A 12,748-nucleotide genomic window follows, 5' to 3' on the forward strand; every position below is an offset into this window, starting at 1 on the left:
AACTATGATATTCAAATAACTTTTTTATTGCAACTAAATTTCAATTCCTTTGGATTAATTTAAATTTTAATTAGTCGCACATTCGTTAGAGTAAAATATGAGTGCAATATTACACCACCATCCACAGGCGAGCCCTACTCACAGGGTATAAATGTCAAATGCAAACACAGAAAATTGCTTTATCATCCGGTAAACAAACATCTCTCGTTCCTAGCAAAGATTGCTTTTGAAAACTACTATAGCTATAATTTTTCACTGTTGGCTTTGAATGTAACAAAACATGTCCCAACGTTCGATTTCAAGCTATTTTCGCAAGGAAACTTCACAGAAGGGTAAGTTCAGGTGTGCTCGTTACAGGTAAATGAAATTTTATGTTTTGTTTTTGTAGATTGTGTTGTAGAGAAAGTCCAAATCGGATTCGGATTTTGTACCCTCTAGAGATAGTTGCACTTTCTCACCTGAATGTGATGAACGAAAATCGGAGAAAGAAATAAGGTCGGCATCTACGAACTACTCGTTACCGCTTTCGGCCAATTGCCCTGTTCTGAGCGAGTTTAAGAACGTAAATGTAATAAAAAAAAGGTATGTACATGCAATCACTGTAAAACCTAGTTTCTAACCGGGGTGGAAGCGCCGTGTTATATACCTTTTAAATTATGCCATTTTTCTTTGAGAAACACTGGTGGCGTAGATTGCTCTGGTTTTGCACTTTCGAGCAGAAATACAATGTTCTGGTGGTGCTTCATTGTCATTTCTGCTCGAAAGTACAAAACCAGAGCAATGTTTTTCAATGAAAAACGCTATTAGTTTGTATAGATGAAAGTGTATGTGTGTGTATGAAATAAATAATTTCCAATATGTTACCTCTTTACATAGGTGTATTAATGCATACAACATACTTATTTCAAAATGATTATGAATTATTATTCTTTCAGTAAAACATTATATCAGATAAAATATACATAAAACGTATACAAAATATCGAATATAATGGAATTAAATATCGTATTTCAGACTCTAACATCCCGATAGAAAGTAACAGAAGCATGTTAATTGATAAAAACAACAATCGCTCTTGCGACCATATTACGGATATTAATTCACCTTTAAGTGACGAACAAGAGCAGAATGTAAATCAAGTCGTTCCAGCATTCATGCAAAAATTTAGAAAAGCCTGGATAAATTCCGAAAAGTTTGCATGTTTTGAGTCGTACGGAAAAGATTCATATTACGCTTGGTGTAAAATTTGTCTTGAGAAACTCAGTGTAGGCCGAGGGGGCAAATCCAATCTTTCCACACATTTGCAAACTAAGCGTCACATACAAGCAGCTATTAAGGTTGTTTATCCAAAAGATCAACTTATAGATACATTGATGAATCCTTCCATAACTGAGCAAATTACTGAAGCAGAACTTAAAATTTGTGCATGGGCCGCCGAGAATAATATTTCATTTGCAGCTGTTGAAAAATTATCTGATGTTATAAGATCAATCGATTCAAAATCGGAAATTTGTTCTAAGCTCAAATTGGACAGAACAAAGTCTTCTGCGATTGTCAAAGGCGTTTTGGCTCAAGAACAGCATGAACGCTTGGTAACCAAAATGAGAAATCAAAACTTCAGTCTAATAATTGACGAATCAACAGACATCTCAACAAACAAAACCTTGGCTAAGGTCATTCGATTAATGGAAAGTAAAAAGGAGAAGTTTAAGGTAAATTTCTTTTTTATACAAATATTTATTCAATTTTTTTTTCAATGTTACAGGCTGAAGATGTGTTTTACAAAGCTATTGAGCTGAAAGCTGGAGATCATAGAACCATTTATCAAGCCATCGTCGACGAATTCATCAATGATGACATTGATTACAAAAATAAATTGAAAGGTTTTTCTTCTGATGGAGCATCTGTTATGATGGGATCTGAAAACTCAGTCATGAAGCTTCTGAAAAAAGATTGTCCCGATCTTATTGTTATTAAATGTACCTGTCATTCATTGGCTCTATGTGCAAGCTATGCATGTGCCAAAATACCGTCCTATGTAGAGCATTTGCTGGAAGATATTTACAACTATCTCGCGCATTGATTCAAGAAGTCGTCGATCTTAAGCCACTAAAAATGTTGCACCCTTCTGCAACAAGATGGTTATCACTTGAAGCAGTGGTGAAAAGAAACTTAGCTAGATATGATAAACTAAAAGTTTTTTTCTCGTTCCAATACAACTATGACAAAAATTCCACTGCACATAGGATTTTAATGCATCTCAACGATCCGATGATGAAACCAATATTACATTTTTTAAGCTATATCTTGACACTTATCAATAGATTAAACAGAATTTTTCAGTCAGAATCTCCAGAATACACAATGATATATGAAGAGATGCATGCATGCTTTTGATGTGGAACACATCTTTACTAGGGGTGCAAATCACAAACTACACGTAGAAATGTGGTCAGGTTTTAAACACTTACAGCTCAGTCAGTTTTGTATCAATTATCAATATTATTTCATCATTTGATAGGAAATTTTTCTACGTATTGATTTGAATGTTCATAGCCATGTATTTTGAATTGTATATCATTGAAATGTTGATTAATAGCTAGCAGTGTCCTATTTTGTCTGCAAAAAATCTCCAGCATACCGGATTTCCCTGCCATAGTCGACGGTTTTGAAGGAGTAAGCGATGTATCAAAGAGAGAGCATCGCTCTGATTGGTCAATCGATGCAAAAGCGAAGCTGTTGGAAGCACGCGAATCTATAAATAGAAGCGAAATTAAAGCTAACGTTTCAGTCCTTCTCGTAGCAAGCTAGAGGTAGGTTGCTGCTAGACAGCAAGAGAGAAACGCCATAAAACGATTTGAAGCTTTAAAAGCTTGCTGTGCGTATTACATTTCTCTCCATTCTCTCTCGTAAATGTATAAAAAGACTCACGATGTGTCCGGGTGGCCAAGAAAGTTTTGATATTTTCGGTTACAAGTTTGATTACATCACATAAAATCCAATAAAGCTACCGCTTGTTTGGCAACCTTGCTGAGCCGATTTTATTCCTCTCTCATGTTTCGTTACGTTACCAGGGAACTAAAATGGCGCCACCATACAAATCGACTAACCTTTACAAAAATAACTTTCCCTTCACTTTTATCGCGACAACATATATGTTTTTTTTTAACTGCCTTAAGAAATAAACGTATTTATGAAAAAAAAAAACATATATGTTTTTATGCACTAATCGCATCTAAATGAAATTATCTAGACATTGTCAGGATAGATTTTTGATCCATGCTTTTGAAGGCAAGATATTCAGTGAACAATTTGAAAGACGGCGTTTTCAGCTATGCAATTCTTCCTTCAGAAAAAAGACTTTCCCGACCGCTAAAGTCAAACAATCATTCTGAAATTTTCACAGAATAATCTAAACTAATCTTCTACGAGATTGTCAGTTGGGTTTTTTGATAGTCGTCACCGTTTCTGAGAAAATCAGATTTGAAGCGTGAAAATAACCCTTTAAAACGCCCTAAAACACACTAGTCTCAGCCCTTAATTGGTATGCTCTGATCTTGTGTCATGCAAGCTCGGAATTCCTTGTTATGTCGTTTCCCCATGAGAAATTGACAACTACCTCTGGATAAATTTTGAGTGCTTAAGATTAATTTCTAATTTATATTAGATGAACTCGATTGATAATGAGAAACAGTTTATCGCTTCAACCGAAATCGCAGAATGGTAGAGAAACTTAACGCTAAAAAATTGCTTGCATAATAAACTTGAACACAAGCTTGGCGAAGAGAAGCTTAAATATCGAAATCGCAAGTATGTACAAACATATAATTGCATACATTTGGGATATTGGTGTAATTTCGTCGGTCATAAAACAAATGCAAATCAAGACAAATGATGTTCGGTGTTGGTTCGGATTGATTGAACTTTTTGATTGTAGATCATTAGAAATTTTGGTTGCCTTGTTCCACATCAACGGTTCGAACAACCCCATGGGGCTGATCCTTGTAGTTTTTATATCATCATTTTGAACAACATTTGCGATGACGATTATATGAAAACATTCACAGCAGCTGTAGAAATAAATTTTAAAAATCATCTTAAAGATCCTAACCAGGTATACGTGGGAGAAGCTGCCAAAAAACTTTTGGACCAAGGTGTCTTAGATGAACAGAAAAAGCGAACATTTTATGATATTTGTGTGAACTTTTACATAGAGCTCATCAAACAAATTAAGCATCGATTCAATTTGAATGATCCTACACTTAAAAAGGCATCAACTATTAATCCTAAAAAAATTTTAGTATTGTCGAGTTTAAGCCCTATATTGAAGTATTTTCGTATTTTTTGTGATATAGATGAAAATAACGACCAAGAAATTGAAAATGAATTTCGTGAAATCAAAGTAAAGATTCTTTGCAAACACATCGTTATAAAAGACACAGATCCGGTAGTAGAATGTTGGAAAAAGATACTAAATTTGAAAAAAGCAGATGGAACGTTTTCGTTTCCGCGTATGAGACATTTTATTTCGAATCTTTTGATCATACCGCATTCATCTGCTGTTGTAGAAAGATGCTTCTCAGAGTATAATGCGAACAAAACAAAAGTTCGAAACAATCTAAATATTGAATCTATGGACTGCATTTTAAAATCAAAATGGTTAATACGATCAATTGGAGGTAGTAGTAAACTAAAATTAACTAAATCTCTGCAAAGAAAATTTTGTAAGAAAATGTATAGCAGAGGAAACACCAAGAACGATGTCATGGAACTGTAAATAAATATTACGAAGAGAACAAATCGGTAAAAACAAGAATAAAATAAACATGTAACATTGAAATGTTATTTTTTACTAAAGGAAATTGAAACAGATATTTTCACAGATAATTGGAGTTCCTCAACAGATTTTCACAGATTTTTCCCAAATTCACACAGATTTAGAAATGGCAACTCTGGTTACCACCTATCTATTCATTTTTGAGTTAAGGGACGAAATTGTCAAAACTTGAGTAATTTTTATTCAAAATAAGAAAAAAATATTTTGTTCAAAATTTGAGTAAGTTCAATTCAAAAATTGAGTTCCTTGCTCTCAAAATGAAGAAACTTGTCTTCGTTATTTTCATATACAAAGTTATTTTTCTTTTGAATGCGTAAAATAGTGATTCAAAACCGCTTCCTTTTGAACGGTTTGGAGTCAAAATTGAATTATTTTGATATCATCATGTTGGGATTTTTACTAAGCATAATTGAAACCACAAAACATCGATGATCGACGTTGATTCATGTTTTCAAAACCGGATCTAGAAACGGCAATGGAAAACAACGTATTTTTGCATTCTTTATTTCGATAGGAATATTCCGAGAATGAAAACGCTCTGAACTGCATGAAGTATTTTTTCACTCAAATGTTTAAAAACTCAACGTTTACTCTAATGTATGAATAAATGCGAGAGGACTCATGGTAATGAGTTTACTTTACTCAAATCCATATTTAAATTTTGACATATTGTTCCAGTTTATGAATTTGAGTAATCGCAACTCAAACCATGAGTTATGTACAAATAGCGTATATTACCCACTTGTACTCGGCGGGCAGATTTCCCTCCAGACGGCTTGCTATGTCTGCCAGCCATTTTTGCCAGTCTGGCAACAATACTACAACAATCGTTTTTGGCAGAGAATTTCGCGTAGTGGTTATTAACGGTTCTTTTCTGTCGGATTTTTGCCATACAAGATTGGCAGAACCGTTTTGAATCGGTTATATGTTTCAAGGGCATATTCAGTAGTGTAGTAGTTCTAGATGCATAATTTATGTCAGTTTTAAAATTTATATCTAGAAATTATAACAAAATAAACTGGCAGCCCCAACAGCGTTTTATCTGTGTTTCATATATAGAAAAAATAGAACGGCAATGTATACCAGTTTTAAATTTGACAGTAGAACTGGTCGAATAAATAAAACTAAAACGGTTTGCTGGGGATACGTTTGTTTCAGTTTCATTTACATTATAAACCACCCATATGAATCTTGCAGCTGCTGAATTTGCTCTAAGCGTCTTGGTCTTGGTACCCATATTTCAATCTCATTTACCTCGTCTCAAGATTATTATAAATATATTCAACAGAGCAAAGATCAGTGTTGCCAGGTATGCCGATTTCACGGTATTTCTACCGATTTTTTACCTCTGTACCGCAATACAGATATGTTCTCATAAAATACCGATAATTCACGAATCATACAGATAAATACCAATTTTGGGGTTTTGCTTGGATAGACTTGAGAAATGATCGTAATCTGATCTTTGTTTGCTCACTTAACTGGAATATTGTCGCGAAACTTAAATGTAGAGGCGCTGCTTGTTTAGAGGTGATACTTTCAGCAAGGGCTGTCAAATCGTTAGGAAAATTTTCAATGACTTCACCTTTTCAACGATTTCTTATAAAAACGGGCAAATGCATTTGAAAAATCATATTGTCGCTGCAGCACTAATCTGCAATTCGCTGGACAGTCCAGCGCAGCGACGTTGCCGAGCGACGTCAGTTGAACTGCCATTTCCTATACATCAACTGATAGAATCATGTTACTTGATACATATTTGTTGTCTTGCTTATGAACCACGTGCTTCAACATAAATGAATACATTGTCTTGCCTCCACTATCGAGGCACATAACGATGGAATATTACTTTCTGTATGCGCTTAAAGTTGATAATGTATGTTTGGGAATCAATGGGTTTGACACTGAACGTTACAAGGGAGTGAATTTTCGTACAATTATGAATGATTAATACATCGCATGACAGTCTACATACCATTGGGGCACAGTGAACTTCGCTGGAGCAACATAATCAGGCGAGAGAGACGTCGCTTACGATTTTTATCTGCATGCACAATAGTAGAATTTGAAGAAAAAGTTTTTACTCTGAGGTGGTAATGTTGATCTTAGTTCATTGTGCGAAATCTACCGTTTATTCAGAATGGACCATTAAACTTGGTTTGATACCATTTTTCAAATGCCTGGAAATAACAAAAAAAGTATCCAAAAAAATAGTACTCGATCGCTATACATTCTAGTACTCGAGGAATCAACATTACACTGGTTTCTGTTTAAATAAATGCTGATCCGAATAAACCTAACCTTACCCAATTTCACACATTTCTGAAGATTTTCTATGTTTAATCGTAGTTCACACTGAAAAAAGTAGTGGTAATCACATTGAAATCGATTTTCTTCTACTCCGAGTGTACTTTTATAGCTTATATCTATTTGTACTATTGAATAAACGATAAAAATGTTACAAATCACTACTGCCAATATGAAAATTTACGAACGAATCCCCCTTTTCTTGGTTCCATTCAGCATTGGCAGGTGTCGCTACCGGTAATTCAGCTTTGCGACAATGTGCCAGCTGAGCCACGGTTACATTTTCCTGGTATCTATGTAGCAACAGTTTCGGATATCGATTGATTTTTGTGACGAATTCAGATATTTGTAAAAATGACCTGGCAACGCTGGCAAAGATGACGAGAAGGTCGACTCCCCAGTGAAATTTGTAGACCCGCATAAGTCCGATCATCGGTCCGATTATCGGACCGATTGAGCACGATATAGGGCCGATCGTAGCGCTTCCCAAGTAACAATTTTAATATTAATAAATACTTGTAGCTGTCTTCGATGCTACATAATAAATCTTGCATTAAAACTTTAAACTCCACGAAAGCCTACTGAAAACCTCTATAAGAGCATGTTCCTGCCAAGTGGACCATTCTTCATAAGGTTTATAAGGCAAAGTGAAGAATTAGCATAAACCTGCGTTAAAACTCCAAATTCAAGAAAATTTTGAAACCAGCTTTATGATCAACATTTAAATTATTCGGAAGGAATGAATTCCGCTATGAATAAATTGTCGTTTTGATAATATTTTTCATGGCTATGTGTGTGTCATGTCTGCTTTGAATGCAACCAGTAAGAATATATTAGATTTAATTTACAAGTTTGAGGTTTTTTTCCGAACGTAAAAACTTCATGCGCTTTTATTTTTATCGTGAATGTTTGGATAAAAATAAGAATTATAACTAATCGCCTTGAAATAAATGCAGTTTTTGCGAAAATCTCCATGATTTAAAAAATTATTTTTCGTGATTCTTCGTCATTTTTGTATAAAACTATTTCGTGGCATTAAAACTTGTGTATATGTTCTGAAAATGAATCATTAAAGTCCAACATTTTTATTCGTTTTTGCATTTCGAAGTATATTTGATGTCAATAAATGCTACGGTATAGGACATCATAATGGCGGAAATTTTCTTTAATGCAAATTACGCTTGACCCAAGAAACAATAAATCAAATAGCCCACAACAAATGTGTCATAAATATACTTTAGAACCCTCAAATTTGCTCTGAGTGAAACTGTCATCCAATGAACACGCACACACACAAAACTAGATTTATGAATAAATTTAACTGACAATAATGTTTTAAAGAAAATGTTTGAAAGCAATATTAAGAGTGTTTGCATGGTTTTTTTCTAGTATACATTGTTTTATTTTTAGTCCAGTTGTTAGTCTGGGTAAAAAGTTTTATAGAAGCTTTAAAAACTATGATATTACTTGTCAAAAGAGACATTTATTATAGTCGTCATAAAACAGGTAGTGATTGAAAAATCAATTACAAAACTCCTATAAATTACAATCAAAACCATTAGGCATTCGAATTGTTACTTGGGTTCAATCGGCCCGTCATCGGACAATTCTGCACCATTTGCATCAACCACGTCGACATAAACAAAAGCTTTATGTTTACATTATGCATCGCTAGAGAAACAGAGCGAAGCAATATCAAACAAGGCATTTTCGAGCCGACATCTTCCCGATAGGGTGTGAAAGAGTGTTAAACATTCTTTTGTTTCGATCATAGAGGCTTTAACCTTTAGGTCATTCGCCTCTTAGGGCCAGAAAAACTCTGACCCTATGTTCGAGGTTGGAAATCCAACCCCGATATATCTCATCACCTGAGTAATCAGACATCCGCTCTTTGCTTTGGTATATCTTCACTCTTTTGTTCTACCGATACACTATGCAAGCTCGAAACGCAATCAAAAGCTTTCTTGCACGATGCGTCCGATGTTCGGATTTACTGGGTCGGAAGGAAAACTAACACGCTTACTTGTAGCTACCTAAAATTGAGTCAAAAGTCACCCAATTTTGCAAAGCCATACCTACCCAAAATTGAGTGTAACGGGAATTATGCATTTTGGGTAAATATGCTTTTCGCAAAATTTGAGTAGAACTTACTTTCTTTTGTTGACATTTGTAAATGAGTAGATTTATTTCATTATTTTATTAAGAATAAATGTATTCAATTTTTCAACGATTTCTCAATAAATTAAAAGAAAATTATTATTTTGAAAGGTTTTTTTTCTTTTGTTCTTTAATTCTTTACATATGCTGGGTTTCCATAGCTTCCTGTAATACGCTGGGGATTGTATTAACCGTTTTTCGAGTACTATGGCTAGTTTTGTACACTTCAATGGACATAACATCGTGCAGCATTCTGACTCGTGCAGGAATCTGTATACCGAAGACGGTGAACGCTTTGAAATATACGTCTACAGCATTTTTGATGGAAGTGTCCGTTACCATCTATTCACAATGTACTTATATTTCACAATGTAAACATGCATAAACATAATGTATTTTACTTACCAACTAGAGCCTGATACGACTAACTGTCCACAAAACTTTGTATTTTCTCCATTCTAAAAACACTCGAAAATTTCACACATGAAAATGTCGGTCGGCGCGACTAGCACAGACTAACAGACAGGACACTCAAATTAGATTCTGCAATCATTTTAACGGTCATTTCGAATATTCCTTTATTTGGGACAGTACTCACATGTGTCATGATGGCGCCACGTTACCCTATCAAAAACATCCTGTCTGTCATCTAGACTGTGTTTATTTTTTTCATTTACCAACAGAGTTGCCATTCATACAGAATTACCTATAATGTATTGATTTGTATACGTCCATGCGAATTTAATGCAGGATACAGATTTAATACATATTGCCAAAACTATATACACATTTATTTTCGGATTTTCAGTTCGGTAATGTTTTTGCGGAAAAAATCATCACTTTGATCTAAATAACCGAATTTTCCGCTATTCTCATAATTATTGACGTATTCCGCATAATTTTTCCCGAAATTCGGTTGTCTGAAATACATGTACCGAAAACTTGGTAATTATGTACCGAGCAGTTTGCACTTTGAAATAATTCGGTAAATTTGACAGAAATAATACGGAACGATCAGCAGTTTATCAACTTTTAACGAATCGTTCGGTAAAAATTGCCGAATCTAACTGTTATACGTAAACATCTACACACTTAAAACCATTTCTTGAGCTCGGCATAATAAAATGCCGAAACTGATCAGCAACACGTACATTTGCTGATTGCTCAGTAATCAATACGCATGTTTCTGAACTTCGTTAAATTCATTCACTGATATTTCGGTAGAATGATTCACTTTGCCGAAATTTGGCATAATTGCTTGCTGAATTTATCAGTAAACAACAGATATGCCGAAATCAGCAGAGACGTTTGCCGAGATTTCGGAATATGCGCTAGCTGTTGCCGAGATTCAGCACGACAGCTGTCATTTATTGCCACGTTACATTTTCGCTACGCATTGTGCGATTATTTTCTGATGAAATTCTCGAGTGAAAAAATGGATAATCTTCGAAGAAGCGTGGAACCACTTACAAGTAAAAATATTGAATAAATATAGTGACATGTTTCGCTTTATAAAAAGCGACTTTATCAGAGCACTCGCGATTATAAGGGAAAAGCACCCAACACGGGGCTCAAAGCGTCCTCGAGACAAAACTTTGGAGGATAAGCGAAAAAATAATCCAATGCATGGAATAATGCAATAGATCAAAGTAAGTAACAATACCGTATATGCATCATTAAATATTGAACATTTTTGTAAGCCAAAAATCAATATATATTTTTATTTTCATATTTCCAGCTCGACTCAAGGTGGTCGCATCTGGAAACGCCGCTTTTTTTTATGCTACATGTTTTCAGGTAGAGGCTTTCAGCACAACTGGCAACAAATTTGTAAGCCTCCTTTAAGTATTAATAAAATGAATTTTTGATCCTGAATGGCGTGTTTATAATGTTGAGAAATTACAAACAAAATTAATTGACTAGATTTTTAATTACTGATGATTCGGTAATTTATTTTTTTCATTTTTTCGTTTTATTGGATTGCCGAATATTCAGTGAACGTTTCACTGAGCAAACAGTAAATCTTATGCTGACGATTTCGGCAATATTTGACGTTTGTCAAATTTTAAGGTGCCGAGACGCTCAGTAATTTTATTTTTGCCGAGATGATTGCTGATTACTCGGCTGTGCGAATCTCGGCATTTTTTTGCCGAGACTCAGCTAAAAAATTTAAGTGTGTAGTACGCCATTTTGTATATGTATTTTGTAGTTGAATTTTAGCAAAATGAGTAAATTGGAGTTAATTTTGAACAAAGTTCAATGTCTGGATGCTTCGTTATTCGTACTGTTCAGTAAGTAATTCTTTCTATACAACATGTCATCTTAACAATAACTATAAAAACTAAAGTGTTTAACTATAAAAGTCACATTGCAGATAAACTGTTTGGAATCGGAACGCTTACAACAACTGGGAAATGTTTTCGACGAAGTTTGGATTTTATTTTACAGAAAAATATTCATATATAAAATAAATAACAAAATGCATTTGAATTTCAATTGTTTTGGTGTGTGTTATCCGAAATTCCAAACATTAAAGTAAATATCCAATATTGATTTTATACTGTACTGAACTGTACGAATAACTGAACTAATTGGTTGTTTTTGAGAATACGTTCGGTTATCTTTCCGTGCAGAATAAACAGTATAATATTACCGAATCCGCATCACAAATTACTGATCAGTATAGTGAAAACTGACAGCTCGAACAAACTTCAGTTTTACGGAACGTTCGTCAATAAATAAATTACTGAACTGATTGCGGTACGTTCAGCTGAGTAAAAGTCGGTAAAATATTACTGAATTCGGTAAAGGAAATTAAGTGTGTACATAATTGTGCCTACTTCTCATCCTCCAACGCAAGACAAAATCGAATCCGTTTTGTTACAATATTTACTTGCTTCTGGTCTGCCGCCACTTAATTTCGGGTGATAACTACCAACACAATAAAAAATAGTCTAGATGAACAACGTTGAGTCAAATAAATGGTTACCTTCCAACATCGCGAAAAAGTTAAATACATTATCAACGTTATCCAATAATTTATTGTGACGATTCATTTTCAAATATTTTGATGAAATCAGGCATCCCTGCAAGCAGCTGATCGGTGTTGACAACCGAGGGGAGACCAACTAGTAAAAAATCTTTTACATAACACAAGGGGTGTACAAATAGTAAATAGTTCGCGCAGTACAATATAGGTGGAGCTAGTGCATAACGAAAAATTTTTTTTATAAGAATTTACTCATACTGTCATGTCTGTTAGTCTGTGCGACTAGGTAATTTTTTCATTAGTGATTTTTAAATTCTACTCATTTTTTGACGTCTGTTCATAGCTGCCGAAAATGAGTACTTTTGATTCACTCACTGAGTAGCCACAAGTAAGCGTGAAGAAACCTGTTGTTAAGTCTAGGTCAAGCAGAGATGCCAGATATTTTCATAGAAAATCTG

The 12,748-nt window shown here is 34.4% G+C and overlaps 1 protein-coding gene across 1 annotated transcript; it reads left to right on the forward strand.

Moving 5' to 3' along the window:
* Nucleotides 1-200: 200 nt before the first annotated feature.
* On the forward strand, nt 201-2,219 carry LOC131432488 (uncharacterized). Its single transcript, XM_058598797.1, has 4 exons — nt 201-332; nt 389-582; nt 1,015-1,712; nt 1,766-2,219. The coding sequence occupies exons 3-4, from the start codon at nt 1,047-1,049 to the stop codon at nt 2,081-2,083; spliced, it is 984 nt and encodes a 327-aa protein (XP_058454780.1). The 5' UTR covers nt 201-332; nt 389-582; nt 1,015-1,046; the 3' UTR covers nt 2,084-2,219.
* The last annotated feature ends 10,529 nt before the right edge of the window (nt 2,220-12,748 follow it).

Source organism: Malaya genurostris, chromosome 2 (assembly GCF_030247185.1).
Source record: "Malaya genurostris strain Urasoe2022 chromosome 2, Malgen_1.1, whole genome shotgun sequence".
Classification (NCBI taxonomy): domain Eukaryota; kingdom Metazoa; phylum Arthropoda; class Insecta; order Diptera; family Culicidae; genus Malaya; species Malaya genurostris.

Coding starts and splice junctions, on each gene's coding strand:
- LOC131432488 (XM_058598797.1), top strand. CDS start 1,047: ATGTTAATTGATAAAAACAACAATCGCTCTTGCGACCATATTACGGAT. Junction 1,713..1,765: donor GTAAAAAGGAGAAGTTTAAG/GTAAATTTCTTT, acceptor TCAATGTTACAG/GCTGAAGATGTGTTTTACAA.